Genomic DNA, 22,566 nt, shown 5'->3' on the forward strand with positions numbered 1-22,566 from the left:
TTGAGCACTAATTTTATTGTGATTATTACTTTTAAATAACAACAGCCCGGTTATTAAAAGAGGTAATATGATGGTACACGGAGAGCTGATAAAACACGCGCAGGATCCAAAACGCCTGCTTCCAGATTAATATTGATACAGCGTAATTTATGGTTCCAAGGATTTACTCCGAACTGCTGTAAAATAGGACGTGACAGGTATTTGGTTCTGATTATCTTGGATTTGCAACCATAGCTGCTACACAGTGGTTGGCAAAATGATAGTTATTAACTAAATATATGATCTTTTTCCTAGGCATACCTTTATATTACCAACAAAGTAAAGTAAAGGCTCTGCAAAACATGAGGTCCAAATGCACATGCACACACACGCAAAATCCGTGTGACATTTAGCGATTACGATCACAAAGCAGCATTTTACTTTCTTTCTTGGCAAACTGTGCTCCAGCCCAAAACCATTTCACAAAGCAGTAACCAACCTCTGAATATAACCATGCACAGTTGCAAAATTGTAACTGCTTTTCCTAAATTGAAAAGAACCAATAAAAACAGTCGTAAAGAATAACCATAATCTCATTAACCAGCCGGGAAAGTGCCTGAATACCTACCCCGGCACCAACTTTCCCAGCTACTTGTCACCCATCGAAATTCCTCAGCAGTGACTTCGGTAACAAGTTTACAATATACTCAAACAGATGCACCGGCCCTTCCAAGGTGTGCGCTTAGTTGCAGAGCAACGTAAGCCTAAAGCCCCCACTCGAAATAAAATTCAAAAAAAGGAAAAAAGAAAGTAAGGAAGGGAAGACGGAAGGAAGAAAAAGGATGGGAAAAGGTAAAGAAGAAAGAGGCAGAGAAAGGAAGGGACCTGTTATAATATCACGGGGACCGAGCTTCCCACTTCCCAAACTAACTTCAATAACGCTTTCTCCCGAACGGGAAGCCCGCAAAACCAGCGACAGCTCCCCCCCCCCCCCCCCCTCCCCGGAGCGAGCAGGGCTGCAGCCGAAGTGTGCCACACGGCAAAACTCGGGGCCGCCTTCCCCCCGCCGAGGGACCGCGGCCGCTGACAGCCGTAAATACACCGGGAGCGAAGCGGCGAGCCCGGGGAAAACATCGCCTCCCCACGCCGCTGCCCTCGGCGGCCGGGGGGGCGCCGCTGCCGCCGCTCTCCCCGCCGGCAGCCCGGCGCATCCCGGCTCCCCCCGGCTCCCCCGGTAAGTTGCTCCCCCCCCCGGTGCGGTGCTGGGGCTCCCCGCCAGCCGCAGCGGGGCTGCCGGAGCCGGCGGGCGCAGCGCGGAGCCGCTCGGCGGCGGGCACCGGGCGCTTCGCCCCGCAACAAAGGCTCCCAGGCACCGGCGGAGAGAGCGGGGAGGAGAGGAAAGGAGGCAGCTGGTCGGGGGAAGAGGGGTGGAGGGGAGGGAGAGGGGAAAGGGGGGGAATAAAGCAACCCCCGAAAAATTAAAAAGCGACACCCCAAAAAAAAAAAAAAAAGAAAAGAAAAGAAAAAAAAAAACCTACCACTGCTGCTCTAAGTCCCAGTCCCTGAAAAAGTCGAATAGGTCCATAACGATGTGGCGGGGGGCGACTCAGAGAAGTGGTGCCCCCTGCCTCGGCGAGGCGGCACGCTCAGGGCTGCCCGGCCGGCATCGGGCAGCGGCGGCCGCCGCCGCGGGGCCGCTCGGAGCCGCCCGGGGCTCGGGGAGCGCCGCCGCCGCCGCCCGCTCCGGGGCCGGGCTGCCGGGCTGCGAGGGGCAGGCACGGCGGCGGCGGCGGCCCCGGCGCACACGCACACACACACACACCGCACACACACACACACCCGCTCGCACTCTCTCGCACACCGCCAGGGGAGGAGGAGGAGGAGCCGGGGCGGCCCCGAAGCCGCGGCATGGAGCCGCCGCGCCAGCACCGCCGGGATCCGGCGGAGCCCCCCCTCCCATCCCATCCCCTCCCCTCCCCGCCCGGGGATGCCCCGGGGAAGTTTGGAGGGAAAGGGGATGGGATGGAAAGGGAGAAGGGAGGCTTCGCGCATCGCCCTAAGCCCCGAGTGGCACGGGTGGGATGGGGGGAAAGAGGGGAAAATGGGAAAGAGGCGCCCGTGGGATCGCCGGTAAAATCGGCCCCCCGCCAGGGAAGCGCCGGGGGGCACCGGCACCGGAGGAGGCGCTGCCTGGAGGGGCTCGGGGCAGCTGCAGCAGGAGAGGTGCGATGGCAGGGGAAGGCAAGGCCCAGGAGGGCCCGGGGCTGACCAAGCAAGGGGCTCCGAGAGCCCCCAGCATCACCCCAACTCCCCTGGTGGGTCACAAGCCCGACCCGCTGCCCCCACACCCCAAATTGTCTCCATTTTGGAAATACAAGGTTCCAACCACATATACATGCACGCAGCAACCAAGCGCATCCATTGGCATTGCGAAGACAAGCCCAAAGCTGTGTTCATTTTGGCTGGTTTTGCACAGGACCAGCCACACCCTGAACTTGCCCGAGTGCTGCTGGGCCTCAGGGACTTGGTGCGGGATGAAGTCAGAGATGCTCCTTGCTCTGGTGGCATCCCATCTCCGCAGCCAAGGTCCTGCGGCTGGCCACAGCAGCCCACTCTGCTGCCACCACAGAGATCAGGCTCCAGTGAGCATCTCTGTGGGCTTGCTGGGAGTTACAGAACAAACCCAAGGTGGCCAAGCAGGTCAGCAGCAGAGCAGCTAATGTAATCCACGATTTTTGCCTTCCTAAAGAATGCACAGCTGTTGTGCAAACGCTGCTGGGGTAAAAAAAAAAAAAAAAAAAAAAAAAAAAAAAAAAACCAACAACAACAAAAAAAAAAACGGCAGAGGAAAAGCTCTGGAACCATTATCAGTGGAAGTCAAACGTGACAAAGGCTTCCTGATCTGAACCTGGGTTTCACTGCAAGCTTTGCATTTGCATCATGCATCTCACGGCCCCCCGAGGGAGGGAGCTCAGGCAGGGCTGCACCACTGACAGCCTGCTTGCACCCAGCGAAACCCCGAGCCCTGCTCCGCTCCCTGCTGTGGGCAGGCAGGTGCACACAGCGTTTCCTCTCTGACACTTGTCGGTTTTCTCCACAAGCAGGCTTGAACGTGCTCTGGTCCCCTTCAGCTATGAAATACCATGAGCCAGGCCCCTCTCTCTCTCCTCTTTCTTATTTTGTTATTCTTGTTGGTTTTGAAAGCCCTGTTCAATAATGAGACTGTGTGGCCAGTGCTGCCACAATTCAAAAATTTTCTTCAGAGACAGACAGTTTTTTTTAGAAAATGTTATTATTGATAAAAGTAAAAGCCCAGTCTGCCGCCTGATCACTCACATTCAATAACAACTATTTTCAGTATCTTGAGCTGGAGCCATTAAACAGAACTAAATGAGTTACTACAGGCGTTACGCAGGGCGTGCAGGAGCCGGGGATGCTCCGCACCCTGCCTTGCCGAGAGGTCATTTACTTCACTGAACAAAACCCTTCCTCTTCTTCAGAAACTAGCAAAATCTGCACAAAATAGTCCCCCAAGAGGCTTTCAGAGCTCACTATAGCAAAAATAAGGGTGGGAGATCCACCAGACCTGCAGTTGCCATGAAGGGCAATATCAGAGAGAATCCCTCTCCTGGGGGGATGCATTTTGGGCACCTGGAGCTCCCTGAACACCCCACGCCCACAGCTGAAGAAGGAAGTTTGTGCACAAACCAGCTTTTCAGACAGTTCAAACCAACCAAGGACATTCCCGCGTGACACCACCACAGAGGCTGACCAGGCTGTCACAGGGTCCCCTGGCCAAGCCGCCAGCAGCCACGCTTGTCCCCACATGCTATCAGCAGAGCTGGCCGAGCTCAGCACTTGTCATAGGAGTGTTTCGGGGCCATGAACTCTTCCATAGCACAGGCCAGGGATGAGCACGAGCATGAGGCTGTGCCAGTTCTGTCTTTAAATAGCGAAGGGTTCATTTTACCCAAAGTGCCAGGAACAGAAAGTTCGACTGCCCCTAGCATGACCACTTTTACCATTACAGTGAAAAATACAACTGCAGTTCCCAGCACCTGCAGCAACAGCTCAGGACACGATTGAAGGCCAGCAAGGCCTCCCGGCCCCATTCACCACCGCCAGGCCCAGCAGCCTGCTACAAAGAGGAGCGCTGGCTCAGCACGGGCCCGGCTCCGTTTTAGCCGATGAGGCTGCGGATGCAGTTTCACCCACCCCTGCCCACGCTGCTCGATGAGGTTAGAGCTGGCTTTCCAGCCTGCTGTGGCACTGCAGGGGGTGCAGGCAGCTGTGAGAGTTGCCCCTGTCTTGGGTTTTAGGAGGAGGTTCCTGCTGGAGCACCCCTCAGACAGGGCACAGGTGCCTGGTGCCCCTCAGCAGCTGCTGCTGATTTGGCCACGGGGGAAATCACAAGAGCACCCTGCAACCAAGAAAGCTGTGGAGCTGCACCAAAATAGCCAGGCTCCCCCTCTACTCCCTCAGGTTCAGTGGTGGATGGCGGGTACCAAGTCTGAAGCAGGAAAAGGGCATCCCAGCCTCATCCTCTCTCTTTCAGGCCTACCCACACTAACCTCCTTACCCAAAGGCTTTGTAGCACATGCTCTACACACATATGGGAAAGGAAGAGATGAAGGCAAGGAGGGGATGTGGAGAAACAGTAATGTACCTGCCCAGCACTGTGCTCCCAAGACAGGGCTTGATGCCTGGGCTGCCACCATCACAAGAAGCCTCGTTGTCCCCTCTCCTGGGGAAGGAGAAGCAGAACTGTGGCCATGGTGGGTTGGGCAAGAGAGACTGGCCAGCTGTCAGTGGTCAGGGGCAAGAGGTAGCTGAACTGCAACCCTTGTGATACAGCACATAACCCCTTTCTGCTCAAAATACTCCGTTTGATCCAAAGAAGAACCTATTTTTCACAAAACAACAAAAATGAAATCACAGTTTCCTATCCAGAAAATGTTAATGGTAAATTTGTGGCCAGCTATGCTGTTGAATACAGATTGGGGATATTTGGATTTCTGAGGAAAGGAAGGTCAAGTCATTTTCACAGTGTGAAAAATGAAGCTAACAGAGTTCATATTTCTCTGTGAAGCAATGATTGATTTTTCTTTCTGTCTCATTCATACTGCACTAAACATGTATATAGAACAAACTTATCACACCTTAGATAAAACACACAGATTACATTAATACATTGAAAATTAAGTTAACATCAGCATCTACTTGAAGGTAGTGCAAAACATTTAGCCCTGCTGCATGTGAACAGGCTTGTGGCATGAGTGCATAAATTTTTCGTATCCTAAAGCTGCTATATCAGATGAACAGTCACCATTGAGATGTGCACATATAAAGTAAGAGCCCATGATGTACAGCTGCTATGGCTGAATTTCACATTTGGAAGTATATAAGAACTTTAGATACTTAAAGTATGTTGTCACTCAGTTTCAAGTGCACATGTGTAGGTAATCTTTAGTTGTCTGCCACTTTAATTGTAATTATCATCTCCGTGCTGCCTGAGTGATTTATTTAACTGTGCAGAGTTATTCTCTTATTATCGTTGCTACTCCTATTTTATGAAAGGAGAATAATTTAATACAATAATCACTTCTGAAAATATATTGATAAAGCCTGCTCACTGTGAGGAGGAGGAGCATTTTCATGTCCTACTGAATAAACCTTCCTTCAGTAAGTTTTCCTAGACTCCTTTAGGAGACATGGTGTTGGTATTTTTATGATATTAGAGTTTAGAAAGGTAAGCTCTTACTTACCATACGTTAAGAAGTGTCCTTGGCTAGCTGCAAAGATGCACTGCGTTTCATCACACTTTGCTCATATCAGGTGCACGGTGGATGCTGTAAGGTCCACCATTATATCCCCACCATTTGGGTAGTGATAAAGTCCTTCCTAATACGTGTTGTAAGTTAATGCTTTCAAGAGATGCAGCCAGATAACCCAGCAATCATGTCAGAAGTATTGCAGTGCTTAGATTGTGACACTGTATGACCCTACCTGATTGAGGTACAGCTTTACCATGATATTTTGCCACTGTCAGAAAAGAATAAAGGGGGAAAAAAAGGCAATGAGATTCCTATTTCTTACTGTCATTCTGCATGTCAGACAAGCAACACTTACAACACTGTTAAAATAGTCTAAACTTTCAAAACTAGGTAAGGCATAGTGTATTCAAAACCTAGGAGAAAGTCACTGTTCAGAGACAAGTAACCAAAAAGTTCTCTTGAAAAATGTGTGCAAATAAATTGCAAAAAACAAGAGAGAGGGTCACATAACTAAGAATTTGGAGAGCATCAACTATCAAAAGTACAAAGGCTCTATGAGAGAAAACAGAACAATTTGATTCTCAGACATTTTGTTAATTAAGATCATCACGAATGAATCTTTTCTTCCCTTCTACCCCACCTTTTTCTCCCTCACTTTTTTTTTGGAATATATATATATATATATATAGTTTATCACCAACACCTTGTTTTGCAGTTTTTAAAGCAGCTGCCTATCTTCTAACATTTAAGGATCAAAATTTTATTCCGTGCCTAACAACTGAGCGCAGACGATGGGCCGTAGCGAGCAGCCAAGCAGCATGCCATCTGTTGCAATCCCTTCCCTTAACCAAACCAATCGCTTACAGCCTCATCGTGGCTCTTGCCATCTCCTAGCCTGGCACACTGAAGCAGTCCCTGCAGTAGCTTTTTAACCGATTGCGTGACCATATGTTCCTTACGAGTGGAACCACAGCTAACACACAGCGTAAAACAAAACTATCATACCAACTTCAAAACACAAACACAGCCAGAGAATTGAAATGCAAAAGCATGGTAAAAAGGCTTTTCACATCAAGTTCCCTTCTTTCTGCCATGTTGCTTTCAAAAGACAGAAGCACTTTACAGCAATGATGTCTATATATAAGCTGCTGGAATACTGTCTTGTCTTCAGTGATTTTTATGATGATATTCGCTAATGCACTTCACAGAAATGTAAGACTAGGCAAAGCTTCCTTTTTATGAAGGAAACAAAAAGAATAATATATGGCAGATAGCATTAGCATGGAGGGGGAATATTAGACAAGAAAAGTTGATCTCTTGTTCCCTTTCTTTTTCCTCCCTTTCTTCTGTTGCTCTGATAAGATTGCTCTGTTATATTCATACCCTGTGATCTCAGTCGTCTGGTCACCTTATGTTAGAAAAATAGGCTTTCCTGCCTTCTGCTGCTATCAGAACATGGTATCTCTCCCAGAGACATTGTTTAGAGCAGAGCCTGCAGCCATTCAGGATCAGCTACAAGAAAGCAACATAATCCAAGCACCAGTTTGAGTGTTAGGCTAGATGTCCAGTACCAAATAAAGGAATTTGGTGATAAATATGAAGTATCAAAAAAGGCAGAGAACACCCACATATATGAACTATTCCATGCATACAATGACGAGGCCAGACAAAACTGAAATTCAGTTAAGGAGAAACTTCCCCCCAAGAGGAAGTTGATAAATACTGACAACGTGTTCATTTTGTAGTAAGAAGCATTAATAGATTATGTCAACTAAATTGCAGAATCACTAGTATTTTCTATGCATACCTAGCTGAAGGCATCTGGAGTTTTTGCTCACAAATTTGATCAAATTGACAGGATTTCAGCAGTGTTTTACTGGTACCTGGGGGAGGCAGCCTGAACTGACTTACGAGACTTCTTCCTGGCTGCCTTGTGAGCAAACCAGAAGTGTCTGCTGTCAGCAGACAGACACAGCCAGTCCTCCAGACACTCAGGCCATTAATGGACAGCTCCTATAAACTTCTGACATACTTGCTATGGTGTAACCAATGCTGTCACACAGAATATAGCTTTACAATGCTAGCCTACATTTCCATTTTTCAACAAACACAGAGCAGCGCATGGACGTCGGTGGGTTTAGGTATCCCATCCCCTCCCTAAGATTTTGGAAAGAAAGAAATGCCAATTTTGACTCAAAAGCCAGCTATGCAGGCCCAGCTACATGATGACAACAGAGAAGCCTCAGCACTCCACCCGAGTCCTAGTGGACAAGGTGAAACTGGTGCTCTTTTAGTATCCGAGATGGTCCACCCAAGGCCTTTGAGAGGCCTTGGAAAGGTTCTGCCAAACACAGCGCAAGACCATTGCAGCAATTTCTTTTCATTCAAGAGATGAATGCCTGGCATATTTATTTCATAAAGTGAGAACCAGTATCCCAAACAAATAGCTAGAACGAGCATTATTCAGCCTTTTTCCTGGCAACCAGCTTAAACGACCGTGTCTTGCTTTTCTGGGAAACCTGCCAGGTGAGCTTTGAAAGGATTGTAGTGCTGACGGCAAAGTCTAGAGGGTTCGCTCCGTGCGCTAACCGGAGGTCTGCTAAAAGAATCAGGAGGCAGAGGCCTTCATCCTACACAAGAGGAGAGGGTAGGAGCAAAACGGCATCGCCAAGGGGAAACTGAGAGGGCTATTAAACTCACTGGGGCATGGACTGTCTTTTACCATGCATTTGCACAGCTCTAGTACTGAGGCACCCCAGAGAAAAATGTTTGAAAGTGGTTAAATGGTTTATGCTCCTAAAAATCTATTTCCAGAAGTGAGCAGAACTTCCATTTGCTTCCTTCCTTGGGCCAGAGGGGCCATTCTGCTCTCACTTTTTTGTTTATAAATCCTTTTCCTTGAATAAAAACTGCTGCCTTGTCATTTATCTGGTTCACTTATGGGATTCTACTGTTTGCAGTGACTGTGCCCCGTGAAGTCATCTCCATGGCTAGAAAAGGCAGGTGGCACCGAATGCTGCTATACTACTTCATGGTGTCACCACATCTACCGAAAGTGAAGTTTTGAGGGGGGAAAAAAGTGAACAACTAAACAGGATTCTTAAATCAGAATTAATCCAAGCTACATAATGAAGAGCTGCCAAGTGAAAAATTTGCTACCGTGCCTTACATATTGAACTGATTTAAATGACCTAATTTATGAAAATACATTTTTAGAATGCCTTTCTACCATTGTAGAAAACTAGTCCTATAAGAATCAGCAATCATCAGCCTTGTGATGGTATTAACGTAAATTTCCCTATTATAGAGTATAGATTATTAGCTGTTTCATCCCTAAGGAAAACACTGATATTGGCAGAGGGAGAATTTTACTTTCTGAGTGAAAAAGCTGCACTTGGCAAGGCGTTTACCAGCAGAATAGTATTTATGTAATTATAATGAGAAGATTATAGCTGATCTCCTTGACACTATTCTTCTATAAAATGGCAGAAACATTAGAAATGTATCTGGACTATACTAAAATAACCAAATATTGAAAAGGAAATAAAATAATAATAATATTGGAAGGAAATAATACAACCTGCTACACTGAGGGGACACCTGGCAAATCTTCTGTCCCCTCTGTTAAAATGAATACCTCTTTGTTGATTATAAGTGACTACAAATCAAAGTGTTTGTTACAGGTATCAGTGCAAAACTCTATAGGGAGCTGCTTGACAGAAGAGTTGACCTAAGTGATCACAGACCCTTCCATTGCTTGTTCACGTTCCTAATTTTAAAGGCCCAGAAATTACAATTGAGGCCAGTGACATGTCTTTAATAGAACAGAAATATGGTATACTCGGGAACGCCTTTTTTTTTTTTTTTTAACAAGATAGAATTACAGTATTGCGCCATTAAACCCAGCTACAAGAGCAAGTCACCATGTCAATGGTCAAGCTTGTAAATTATTTTTAGGCCCCTGCAAGACATCATGAAAAAACAAAGTCAGTCAAAAGCAGAACAGCCAACTACAGCCTAAGGATATTAAAAATATAGAACAATATCTATCACCCCAATTGCAACCTTAAAACTGGATGACAGATCAGATGTAGAAAGAAAAGAGTCAACCACAGATCAATGTAATCAAGTGACTGATTACTTGACTGAGAAAAAATTAGTATCCTATGCATAGAGAGATTTCTTTTTGGATTACAGTGACAAATGCTTGCTGATCTTTCTAAGACCTGCATGCATTTACTGATAGTTCATTCAACAGGCCTTATAAGAGAGAGATTTTCTTAAGTAGATGCTTGAAATTGCATTGGCATTTTTAGAGGAAAATCAAAACAGCTCCTTTGGTCCTGGTTTGTGCATTTAGGAATGTAATTTCAAGCATAAACATTTTAAAATTGGGGCAGAAACCATTGGGAGGGCTTTAAACAAAAGAAATGCAATACAGCAAGCAGAGGCAAATAAATAAAAGAAATTAAAGCACACCTAGGTCAGGACAACTGCTACTGTTTTTAGCAGTATTATTTAAAATTATTTAAAAATCATTATTTCAGACATTCTTCCTGATAAAAGTACTTTACACCTCTCCTGTTTCCTACAATAGGAGAGCCATGAAGTAGCCATGAACTACTAAATACTCCTGCCATTATGCAACACAAACAGATAATTTTAGTGGTCTGCTCCGTCCCTCAATTTCTGAATTCCATTTTTACTGTATACTTTTAATGACAACTGAGTTCAGTTTTGCTCAGTCAAAATACTAAAATGTTGTATTAGAGATAGCTATGTTAATCTGTACCTCAAGTGCAGTCACGGTATTAAATGATAGATACCTATTAGAAGGAACAAGTTTGAGTCACTGAATCCTTTATACAACATTTTTGTAAAAATTTAAACATCATTTTGAGAAGCAGAATACATACCAGTCCAGTGATATCTGTCATTACTCATTTTTCATATACTGAACGTGATTATTCATTACTCAAAAATGACATAGTTAAATGCTAAGTCTTGCTAAAATATTGATCGTAATATGTAGGGGCATATAATTTATCTGAATCAAGTGAAATATGTTTTCCTCAGTGAGATGATGAAAGCTTGTCTCATTATAGCATTATTTCTACTGAAGTTTCCACCATTAGTTAGTTTAATGACTCTGTGAACATTTTAATTGAGAAGATCCCTCGGTAAGCTGCTCATTCAAGACACATGGATGGGTTTAGATTCGGGAATGAGAGAAACGTACAGTCAGCTGTGCTCAGACTTGGGGTGGAGGCAGAAGGCAGAGATACGGATACAACAGCAACAACGAAAAACAGATTGGGAGGAGCACAAAGAATAGAAGGTGAGACACTGCAAGCTAGGAAGCATGAAAGGCCGTAACTTGCTGGTGAGACTACCTGAGCCAACACTGTGGTGGCCAAACACGTGTGCACTTAAATTGTTCTCACCTCCCGCCCCTCCAGAATTCCACTGAGGCCAGTGGAAAACTACACCGACCTTTGAGAATCGAGCCTGATAAGAAAAGGTAAACGTTGATATTAGGAGCTTTGGTTTAACTCTGTGGGTAGCTACTCCGTGAAGGAGCACAAGTTAACAGGTGATCTTCCATCGTTCCCTACCTGCATGCAATGATTCACATACATTCAAAGGAAAAATTCCAGTAAAACACTTCTCAGTATCGGTTACATGTAGATGGTCAGCAGATCGACATTTGTGCTGGTGGAGCTCCACTGTCCTCCCTGAGGACATGAGCTGGTTCTTTATCAGCTCTTCCATCAAGTGACAGCAGTGTGACATCAAAACCCCAATACCAGAATATTTTGTGGCTAACATTGTCCTTGCCGCTGGTATAGTACAGAAAGTATTGCAATAGCAGAATACGCTCCCTCTGCATAGAAATGGGCTCATTCCCACCTAATATGCACTTCTTTGGGAATAATCTAGGGGGAAAAATTGACTTAAATAACCTTCTTAGTTAATCAGAACAATATACTGGGAATGAAGAGAGATACTGTTACTTCTGCTTCCCAGCTAGCAGAAGCCAAGAGTCTCTTCAGACATTCGCCCAAAGCCGCATAGTTCTATGCATTTTGGTCTGGATGTTAGAACATAAGACTAAATTGTTAGCTCAGTCGCCTTTCAGTTGCTGCTGATACCAAGTAAACCCACATTATTTATCCTATGAACAACCACACATTACTTCAGAACACACAAGTCATGAAGTTAGGGATCTTTGAACACAGTCTACCCTCCTTCAGTCATTCCCTTGCCTTAACTGAAAGACCTTTGACTTGGGACCGTATCTTTTGTAGCTATCTAGTGTCCAATGCAAGAGTCTTTGATCCTAGTTGTATTCTCAGAGAGTTCTCATTCCTAAACATAAGCACTAGTGTCCTTTGTAGCCCGAGCAAGCTGTCCAGCATGGAGAGGTGACTGAAAGCAAATGAGTTACTGAGGCATAACTCCCCCCCAGACACAAAAGGGGGTACTTTGAAACACCGTAAGATAGCCAACACCTCATTCGTAACTTTTGTACTATATACACCACAGATGATGCCCTCTTTCTTATGGGACAGATTCAGGTATTATGTGCTGAAGTTACGAGTTCAGAGCCAAATATAGAGTCCTCTTCAGCACATGGTTTCCCAGAGCAATGTAATAGGGCTAACAGAATGGGCCAGCAAGATTTGGCTCCGTGGAAGCATTGCTACCACAATGCACTCCTCATTTATAAATAAAAATAGCAGAGATGAATAGACATTCATTACCATTTCTATTAGGAAAAAATGAAGAGGGATGAGTTTAAGTATTCCTCAGAATACCGTTGTATTAGATACATACAAACCTGGAAAGCTTAAGCCTACAAAAAAATAAATGTATTGGGATTCATCCTAAGGAACCTAATATTTTGCAAAATTGTTTGACAAACACTTCATGAACAACATGACTGACATTATTTTTGCTTTGTTTCTGATTATTGGAAATAAAAATATATAACCTTGTATTCATTTCTTACTAGTCCTGTGGCACCTGTACTGAATCTTTGTATGAAATCATACACATGCAAGATCAAAACAGAGATAGGAAGTAGAATGTGCTTCATTATGGCAAGTACAGCTCATATCCTCCTCCACAACACAATTTATTAGTATCTAATAGAATTGTAATGTTTCTCATTCTACATTTTTACAGCTGCATCAAAATATTAAAGTGTGAATTGCAATTAAACTCACACAGTGCTCTTAGCATAATTTCCCTTGTATTAATACTTAGCAAACCAAGTTATTGGTGTAATATTACTCTTGATACTGGTTGTCATAAAGGGATAAAGCCTCCAAATAGTAATAAAGTATATTTTACTGGAGAGAGAGCAGCAGTATAAAAAAACATTATGCTACTGGAGTTGTTAATTTCTGTGTAAGGGGGTGGGGAGAGAAAGGCTTTTGACTCTTTAAATTATAGTTTGCAGGTTAGTACACCAACTCACTTAATCTCTCTAAACAGGTAATTTACTTGCTTTCTGAAAGCACCCATGTGCAAGGAAATGCTAGTGCACTCCAGGGATGATTCTAAGATTGATTGCTTGGTTCTAGTCACCAATAACAGTATGTATTCTGCTAAGCTCTATTTTACATGTGTCTAAAATCTTCAAAGATGTGCTCTGTTTTACATGCATCTACAATCTTTAAGGATTTCAGGAAAAAACAGAAGGGTGATATTTGTTTCAGATAACTTCAATTTATGAGTGTATGGCCTGACTGATTGATGAATTTTGAAGCAGAAGGGAATTTTAATAAGCAGAAGGGCAAAAGTACTATTTGCAAATGGCAATAGGTACATTAATTAGTGTTTGAGCAATTGCAGGTGTGATATGCTTATATTATCCATTAGGAAGGTGCATTATGTATTTGTCAGCTGATCCTTAGATTTGCACTCAGCTGTAGCTTTTTGCCATTTATAGTTCAGAACAGAGTTTTGCAAGAACACACTCATGGAAGCAATTGAGAGATTTAATGTTTGTTCATGGAGGCAAAAATGAAAAGACTAAATTAAATGCCATAAAGTAGACACAACCTTGGTAGGATTGTCCAAGCTGTACTGTTCTATAAACATGTCTGGAAGTGAAACTTGAATGACAAGGTTTAAATGGGTGCTATTGGATTTATGAACTCACTTGGTAAAGCAAAGCATTTTATGTTTCAAGTGTTGAGCATACAGTAATCAGAAATGGAACTACAGTACGGTCAACATGCTTGATCCAGAGTTAACCCAGTTACTCAATTGTCTGAAGGCACAGAGACTTGGCCATGCTGGATGCAACAAAAAATCCCGGTGACATTATGCAGTCTGTCATCAAAACAAGAGACCATTTTATTAAGGTAACAATAGAATCTCAGTCTCAAGGAGATTCTATAAGGGTTTGAAAAAGATCATCTTGACTTGTTTCAGGTACACTTGTGTTTTTCCTAGCATCCAGTGTGTGCTACCAATAAAGGATCCTGCTCAGCTGTTGCCCTCCAATTTGCAGAGCCATTTCTGTTGGTGGGGATTTCTCTCACTTCCAGCTGAGAAGTCCCTTTGCAGCTGGATTACAGACTGGTGGGTAATGGAGGTGGACCCTCAAACTCCAGTCCATCCACAGTGCCACATAACATCACAGAACACGATATAAAGAAAACCTAATGCTGCTGCAGGCACCAGTCGCACCTGCCATTGCTGTTTGGTTGTTTTTAACAGCATAGGCTTCTCTGTGACAATTACTGGTGATAGATTCTCTGATGTGGACAGGCTGAACGTGGGATTCTATCACAGCCTGCAGAATTAACACTGTTTGTAGTGTCTGGGATTTGCTGTGTCATTCATGAATTGCCAAGATAACCACATCATTGCAATGTGTCACACATTTCATATTTTTCCTCCCTTTTCCTTAACCTTCCCTTATATTTTATCTCCCAGAAGTTTAATCTCTCCTGCCTAAGCCACCAGAGTAGAGCTGAGTACCTGAAATGCTGAAAAGGCCATTAATTGCCAGGCAGGCTGTGATGGGAGGTCAGGCTGCTCCCTCCTCACAGCACACCATGGTGTTTCACCCTGCTGGGCAGCTAAACTCAGCTGCTCATTTGCTCCTCCTCAAAGAAATGAGGGGAGAAAACACAATGGAAAAGGACTCAAGGGTTGAGATAAAGACAGGGAGTTCATTCACTAGTTACTGTCACATACAAAACAGACTTGACATAGGGAGATTAATATAATTTATTGCCTATCACCAGCACACCAGAGCAGTGAGAAACTAAAAGCAAACTGAGGACACCTTCCCCCATCCACTCCCTTCTATCTCCCCCCGCCCCAGGAGGTGCAGAGAGGTAGGGAATGGGGTCAGTCCTTGATGCAGCATCTCTGCCACTTGTGGTCACTCTGTCCCTGCTCCATGTGTGGTCCCTCCCACAAGATGCCATCCTTCCTGAGCTGATCCTGCATGGGCTTCCCACAGGCAGCAGCTCTTCAAGTGGTGTTCCAACATGGGTCCATACCACGGGGTCCAACCTTCAGGAGCAGACTGCTCCAGCACTTGTGGCAGCTCCCACCAGGCGTCCTGCTCCTGCGGGGGCTCTCCATGGGCCGCAGCCTCCTCCAGGCCACATCCACCTGCTCCACCAGGGGCTCCTTCACAGGCTGCAGCGTGGAGATCTGCTCCATGTGGGACCCATGGGCCCCAGGGGGACAGCCTGCTCCACCAGGGGCCTCTCCACAGGCTGCAGGGGAACTTGTGCTCTGTGCCTGGAGTACCTCCTGCCCTCCTCCTGTACTGACTTTGGGGCCCGCAGGGCTGATTCCCATTCCTTTCTCCCAGCTGCTGTTGTGCAGCAGGTTTTTTTTCCCCCTTCTTTAAATCTGTTCTCCCAGAGGCACAACCGATTTTGCTCGTGTCAGCTCTGGCCAGCCGTAGGTCCCTTTTTGATCAGCTGGAGCTGGCTCTGATGTGCCGCAGGGCAGCTACTGGGCTCTGCTCATAGAACCCACCCCTGCAGCCCTCCTGCTCCCAAACCCTTGCCACATGAACCCAATATATGTGGGGAGGTTTCTCTCTAACTCTGTGCTGCTGCACCCAGTGCAATAATCACTCCTGACCACCAGCAATGGTGACATTACTTCTGCTTGCAAGGCTATGAGAGCTTGGCGGGCTGAAGACTACAGAGGCAGTATGCCAACGGTCTGTATAAAAAGTGGTTAAGTTTTCAAGAGTCTAAGCCAGAGACTATTTAAATTCAGTAAAAATTTCAGATGTATCCCCTAATATCTCAAGCACATCTCAAATATCTTGAGTAAATTCACCCCAGACTGTGGGGAAGTTTATTCATCTAAGTCTGGCTGAAAGTAAAATTCTCAATTCCTTCCTGTATTCCTCATGGCACATTTCCTAACAGTATAATTTCCAGGAAAATGATCAAAATATCATTAAGAAATGTCAGCACTCTCAGTCAAGCTCCTTTCAGAAATACAAGCAGTGTGCAGCAGACGTAATAAAGTCATGATTAGGAATGTCCTTTAAATCACAGGAAAGGGAGGCAGAGTGGATGTGCCCTACTCCATCTCTGAACAGGTTCTTCGCGTGACTTGAGCAAGCATGTAACTAGCAAATGCCCAGGCATAACTCAATTCTTTAATGCCTGTAAAGATATTTGTACTTCTGCATTACCCAGCAGTAGCAATAACATCATTTTTCCCCCCCGCACATCGGAAGCCACTGACAAGCCAACTCAGAAACATGTTGCAGAAACAGCATCTTCGCTCATCCTAGCTGCAGCTGAGCCACCGAGTGCAAGAACAGAGGCTGATGTGATCCTAATATGACATTAGCAATGGTTGCTGTTATCCCGGAGTTGGATTGGGATTTACCCTGGGAAACAATGCATGGTGAAGCAGAGGAGAAGGACACCAGAGAAAGAATTATCGTGCTGAAGAAATGGGTTCTGCATCATTTTCAGTTTCCTACAGGAGTCATTTCACATGCCTGTCCCTGCTAGCTCACCCTGAGCTCCTCAATCTCCTCCCAGCCACGTTTCTGCTAGCAAGTCCATGCACACCAAGCAAGGCAGAAGCGTGCCAGAAATGATCCATTTGTCCCACAATCGTGTTACTGTAATTAGCCACGTATCACTGTCTGCTAGGACTACATTTGAGAAGACATTCTTCATTGCTTGGTCTCCTGCAAAGAAATGGCAACATGGTCTCTGCAGAAAGAGTGCTCAGGAAATGAATTTGGATAACCCTAGGCATTTTATGAAGCAGTGTTTAATAGTGAAACTATTTCACAGACAAATTCTAAAAGCAATTTTGAGAAAAAGTTACACAGTAAGATAATTAAGTGCATCTCTGCAGGTAGCACTAGGTTTGTGTGTTGACTGCTTCACTTTCTGAAGGAAATACAGCCCACGAGACAGCAGAAAAGGTTGAGCCCTCGCATGGCATTATTCCAAGGAGCTATTCCTGGCTCATTTCCAGAAAGGACACTCCCAGGATGAATTTTTCTATTCCAGAACAAAAGAGCTTCATTTTGGATTTCTTCAACCTTTTTCAAAACAATAGCTAACTTGTTAATTTGACAGACTCTGCCAAATCAACTCCCCTGGGTTGACACCCCCTTTATTGTAAGGGGCTTTTTCTTAGATCCAGGTAAGATGTTAAACTTCGAAGACCAACATAGATGTGAATTAAAGGAAAAATGTGTGGGAAGTACTGAATGCATAAAGCACCTGTTAAGGATGACATGGAGTTGGAGATCCTAACCACAACCCCAGCCTAGTACCTGTGGATGAAGAGAAACAAATTTCAGTTTATCTCATGGAAACACCACCACATGCATGCTTGTATCATTAGCAAGTCAGTCACAGAACAGGTACAGGAGCACTTTTTGGACAAGGAAGCTCCTGATCTTCAGGCATGGTAGAGGACGGGGTCAATCCAACCAAAGGGTTCTCTGTGAGCCTGTTTCTTTCTCAAAACAAACCCTGCAAATCCTAAATCCACCTATGTCTAGGTTGCCAGATTTGAAGCAGATACCAGATTGTTTTACTTCCTAAGTTTGAACATAGCAAACAAAAAAAAAAAAATGAACAAACCCAAAACCGCAAGATAATACACATGGGAGCTGTGAGCTTTTCTTAAAGCTGAAATGATTCTTTCATGAAACAAAATATTGCTGTTAGCCCACTCTTGCTGTAAATATAATCAGTGCCAAAAGGTACATTGGCTTTCCTAGCCTCATTTGTCCAGCTCAGTCATAAAACGGTAAAAGCCAGTGCCTAGATGCCAGCTGAAACTGTGGCAAAGGCAGAACTGGAGACCCACTCATCCTGTTCTACCTGGTGCAAAGAGCACATAAAGGCACCCAGAAAGCATTTGACTTATAGACAAGGTGACAGTATTTCTGAAATAAAAGATTGGAATACTTTTGCAGTGACTTTTTTAGGGTCATAAAAAAGACAAAATGCCCATTTACAAAAGATGCGTGCTGGTGTTGTTACTGCCAGCCTGCGAGGCGATAGCTACACTTGCATATTACTTATAGTGTAGGTTTATTTCCAGACACTCACTGTTCGGGAGACATTTATCATATACCACTGAACAACTAACATCCACTTTGAGCAGAGGAACAGCTTTAAATGTCTCTGCTTATCCAACTTTTCCTCTCTTCTCTCCTCTGTTTGCAGACAGAACACTTGTTCTGCTGGACTGCTTATTCCTAACAAACACAGAACAAATTCTTCTCAGGCTTGGAAGGGAGCAACTTGTAGTTATTAAAACAGAAAGAGAAGCAAAAGAAGAAAACTAGGTCACTGATGTGTCAGAAGAAAGAAATTGCTGGGATGTCGTGAGACCAAAATAAAAAATAAAATCAAGATTGCCCCATGTTTTGTTATAGAAGAGAGAAAGAGCAAGGATCTTCAAAAGAAGGTAGATTACATTACTGTGCTATACCGTGACTCCTCTGAGCTGCCAAAGGGCTAGCAAATCCAATAGCTCATGACCAGAAATAAAGAGCAATTATAGCTGGGCAATGGAAAATTGATACCTCCAAACATATCAACTCTTATGCTGATGCCTCCCAGCAAAGAATGGAGACTGGATTGGTGGGTTTCAATACAAACTTATATTGTCTGCTTAATTCTGCTTTTATTTAATGCCTCTGTCTTTTAGCTGGCATTAACTTTAATGTAATATTGAAGGCTTTGCTTTTTTAATAGCATCATAAGTGTAAATATAATAGTTATATAATAATAATAATAAATCAAGAATGTACTAGAGCCATTGCAGTTACTAATAATAATGTTAAGAGTGTATGATGCATCTAAAGTTCAGTACCTTAGAGAGTTAATTAAGTCCTAAGTTAATTGGCAATGATCTTATTTCTAGACAGGAAATGTAGCTGATTATCTTGTTTATACTTAAACGAGTAACTGAGGTCATAACAAGACTTTTTGGTGTATTATTGATTGATTTATAATTTCCTAATTAATTTTGATCGACTTTTCAAGTATCTTGCTTCTTGACTTAATTCTTTGCTTCTGGGGAGATGAAGCTACTGACAGGACTGTTGGTACCAGAGCCAGTCTCTTTTTTCTCCTACAAAATTCAGTTTCTGTAACTCTGCTGTACTTTTAAAGTGTTATACTACTCCAGACAGAGCTCTTGTGGCAAAAAACAAACCAAGTTACTATTTTCAAAACATTGTACCTGCCTTTACCTTGCATCTCCAATGCTCCTGCGTGTATCTTAAGACAAGTTGCATTCAATTATTCAGACAGACACCGCTTCTTCATTTGGTACGTTCCTATTGTTAATTCTACAAATGTTACCATTTTATTGCTTCAGGAAATGATTAATTTTTAAAATTAGTTAATGGGTACATATCTGAAAAACAAACCCAGGTAATGCTTTCCAGATTAGCATTATGGGGAATAAAAGCAATCCTTTACAAGGCAGCTTTGTTCCATCACAGCCTGCTCAGCATCTTAAACCTTTAATTGCAAGTGGCTTCTCCCTACACATTCTTATCCAACCATCCAACAGTACATCAGCTATTACACGGACCTTAAAAAAGCATAGTGTTAAAATTCAGCTCCTGTGAAGGAACTGGACAAAAAGGACTGCTAGCTCATGGCACCTCCAGTGAATAAATGCTTTTGCTGCAGTCACATAGTATCAGATAAAATTAGCAACTCATTTCCCTTGCCATGTTAGGCTAGAATACAGGCACAGAGTGGTGAAGGATGACAGTGCATGGGGATGCTTTTGACCAGGGAAGTCAGAGCAGGGGTGAAGCAGGACTTGAAGGAAGTCTGCTGCTGCAGCGAGAGCTGCAGGAGCCCCTGTACTGATGCTACCAACTCATCTCCTGCAGCACGGCCCCTGGGAGACAGGTCGCATGGACAGCACTTTGTTCCCTGTAGGCTGATTTGGATAAGCTTGATGTCCTCCCTGTAAGAAGGCAGATTAGCCCAGATATAATTACAGGCCAAGCGATATGCAGGAAATTCATGTTTGGCAGCGTCAGAGAATCAGAGGCGACAAATCAATTCCAGGAGAACAAAGAGTTGGAGTTGAGAAGAAGTAACGAGACTTTTTAAAAACACAAGTGCAAATTGAAATGATAGCACTTTATAAAAAGGCCAAAGAAGTGCAGATACAAACATATTTCAAGCCTCCACCACTCCGGCAGCAAATGGTAAACGGTGCAAAATTGAAACTACTTTTTGACAGTGGATACAGAGCAGTCCCAGAATGGTATAAATACTTTCCTTCTTTCTGCAACTGCCCCCTTCAAATTACATCTTGGTTGTATTTCTTCCCCCACTTCTCAGTCTGAGATTTAATTGACTAAACCTGGATTTTCTTCCCTTGCCTTGTGTTAATGGCGATGATCTCACTTAATATTGTGACCATTTCTTTACAATGATGCAAAAACTCTTGTACTTGATTTAATTTTATTCTATTACCAGACTTCGCTACTTCCTTCAAGTCCCACTTCAGTAGCCCTGAAGTGCCACTGCTTTGTGCTGTTCTCCTTTCAGGCCATGTGATTCATAGCAAAGCATTCATTCAGTTTAAATCACCGATGTTCAGTGCTGAACATCGTACCAAGCACTCTACCCTGTCCCTCCTCACGGTCAGCTCAGCACTTGCCAACATCACCCAGCTCCCCAATGAGGGAAGGTGAAAGTTTTCCCTTGGAGAAAAAAAAAAAATAAAAAATTACACTGGGGGACTTACTGCATCTGTCTCCTGCAGAGATGGCATGATTTTCCTACATTAAACTGCTCCCAGAGCTTGCAGCATTTTGGACATAGGCACCCCAATGCTGAAGTAGAACATACATTCATCTATGCTGTGACTTAGTCCAGTCAGGGTTTATTAGCTGTAATGAAGCCTCAGGCTAGCACAAACACATGATATGCATTTTCACCAGCGGAACTGGGAGCAGGTTTTGGCCCACACTCCCTGTGATCAGGCTTAAGTTAGTGTTGCTTCCTGTTCACCATTTTAAGGAGGTTTGACTACTTATATTCATGAAGGCAAACAGCTTGCAAAAGGTGGAGAACACAAACTGGGAGTGAATGACACATACAATGCTGGAAGAGTTTGTACACCTTCAACTTTGTGCCAGGCCAGCACCCTGCTATTCTATTGCATTGCCCTGCTCAGGCTGTGCCAAAGAGAAGTTCCTGCTTTTATTGTTCTGTCCTGAAGTTTATGGCCTACTTCAAAAAATAAAACTAAGTTACTAAACTATTATACCACCATTTATTTCCCTGGTTGATGCTCTGTGGAGAGAAGACTGCCAGTAATGTTTCTGTGGAGTAAACATCTTTCTTTTTGCCTACTCGATGTATTCTCAATTAAAAATATATTAATAGACACGATCCTCAGCTGCACTCATTTACATAAAATGAGCGCCAAATGGTACAGAGTCTCCTGCGCCATCCTTTTCTGAACAGATATAAAATGCCTGGAGAGCACTGTAATGATCTGGTTATTTCCTATACAGCAGTGAATGCACAGTGATGCTAACCATTTCCAGTACATTGCAGTTTGCTCCTGTTTTTCTTAATCACAAATGGGACTTTAAACAAAAATTAAAATTCTGACGTAGTACACAACTCTTAACAAAACTAATACCCTGCTCAGAAATGCCAGGCAATTCATGAGCAGTGTCCTCTGGATAGCAACCAAGAGGAAACACAAAGGTCCAGATGCACAAGAAGTGGAAGCAGCCTAGCCTAAAATCATTTCTGATGTCAACCATGTAGTATTTAATAAATGGATTGGTCACTGCTTCTTTTGAAAGGGTAGAGAAGAAAGGCATGCTTCTCAGGGTCATCTGATTTCAATCAACAAAAATGTACAAGTGAGCTTCCAGTGAAGAACTCGTCAACCCCAGCAGCCAGCATTTTAAGAACTGTTGCAGAAATTTCACCCTGCTCAGTCCTTTACTTGTGTTGAGGGTGAGAGGGGCAGAAGCAGCACACAATAATTCTGCCAAAAATAAGCTACCTAAAACAGTGCGTAAAGAGCTCCCATCAGCTGCATACAATAGTCTTTATAATCAACATCACCAAAAGCCCAAACAGCTTCACCCGGACACAGGAGCTTCAGCTGCACACCCCATGCTTCCAGCTTGGGGGTGTCTGACAGCAGCTCTGATGGGGACAGGCACTTTTGAAGTGACTCTGGCTCAAACCATGCCACATCTCAGTTTAGTTTCAACCAAAAGGAAATCCATTTGCCTACCCTGGATCAGCCCTGCAGTGCAAGCCAG

At 44.0% G+C, this 22,566-nt stretch overlaps 1 protein-coding gene across 3 annotated transcripts in view; it reads right to left on the reverse strand.

Moving 5' to 3' along the window:
• AFF2 (ALF transcription elongation factor 2) overlaps positions 1-22,566 on the reverse strand; it is a 363,897-nt gene that overhangs the window by 331,988 nt on the left and 9,343 nt on the right. The window contains exon 1 of one of the 3 annotated variants that reach the window (XM_068697359.1): positions 1,518-1,832. The exons of the other annotated variants lie outside the window; for them this stretch is intronic. Coding sequence (XP_068553460.1) covers positions 1,518-1,564 — 47 coding nt within the window. The 5' untranslated portion in view covers positions 1,565-1,832. Of the gene's footprint in view, positions 1-1,517; positions 1,833-22,566 lie in introns of those variants that run through there. 3 annotated transcript variants of the gene reach the window in all.

The sequence above is a fragment of the Anas acuta genome, chromosome 13, assembly GCF_963932015.1.
Source record: "Anas acuta chromosome 13, bAnaAcu1.1, whole genome shotgun sequence".
NCBI classification, from domain to species: Eukaryota; Metazoa; Chordata; class Aves; order Anseriformes; family Anatidae; genus Anas; species Anas acuta.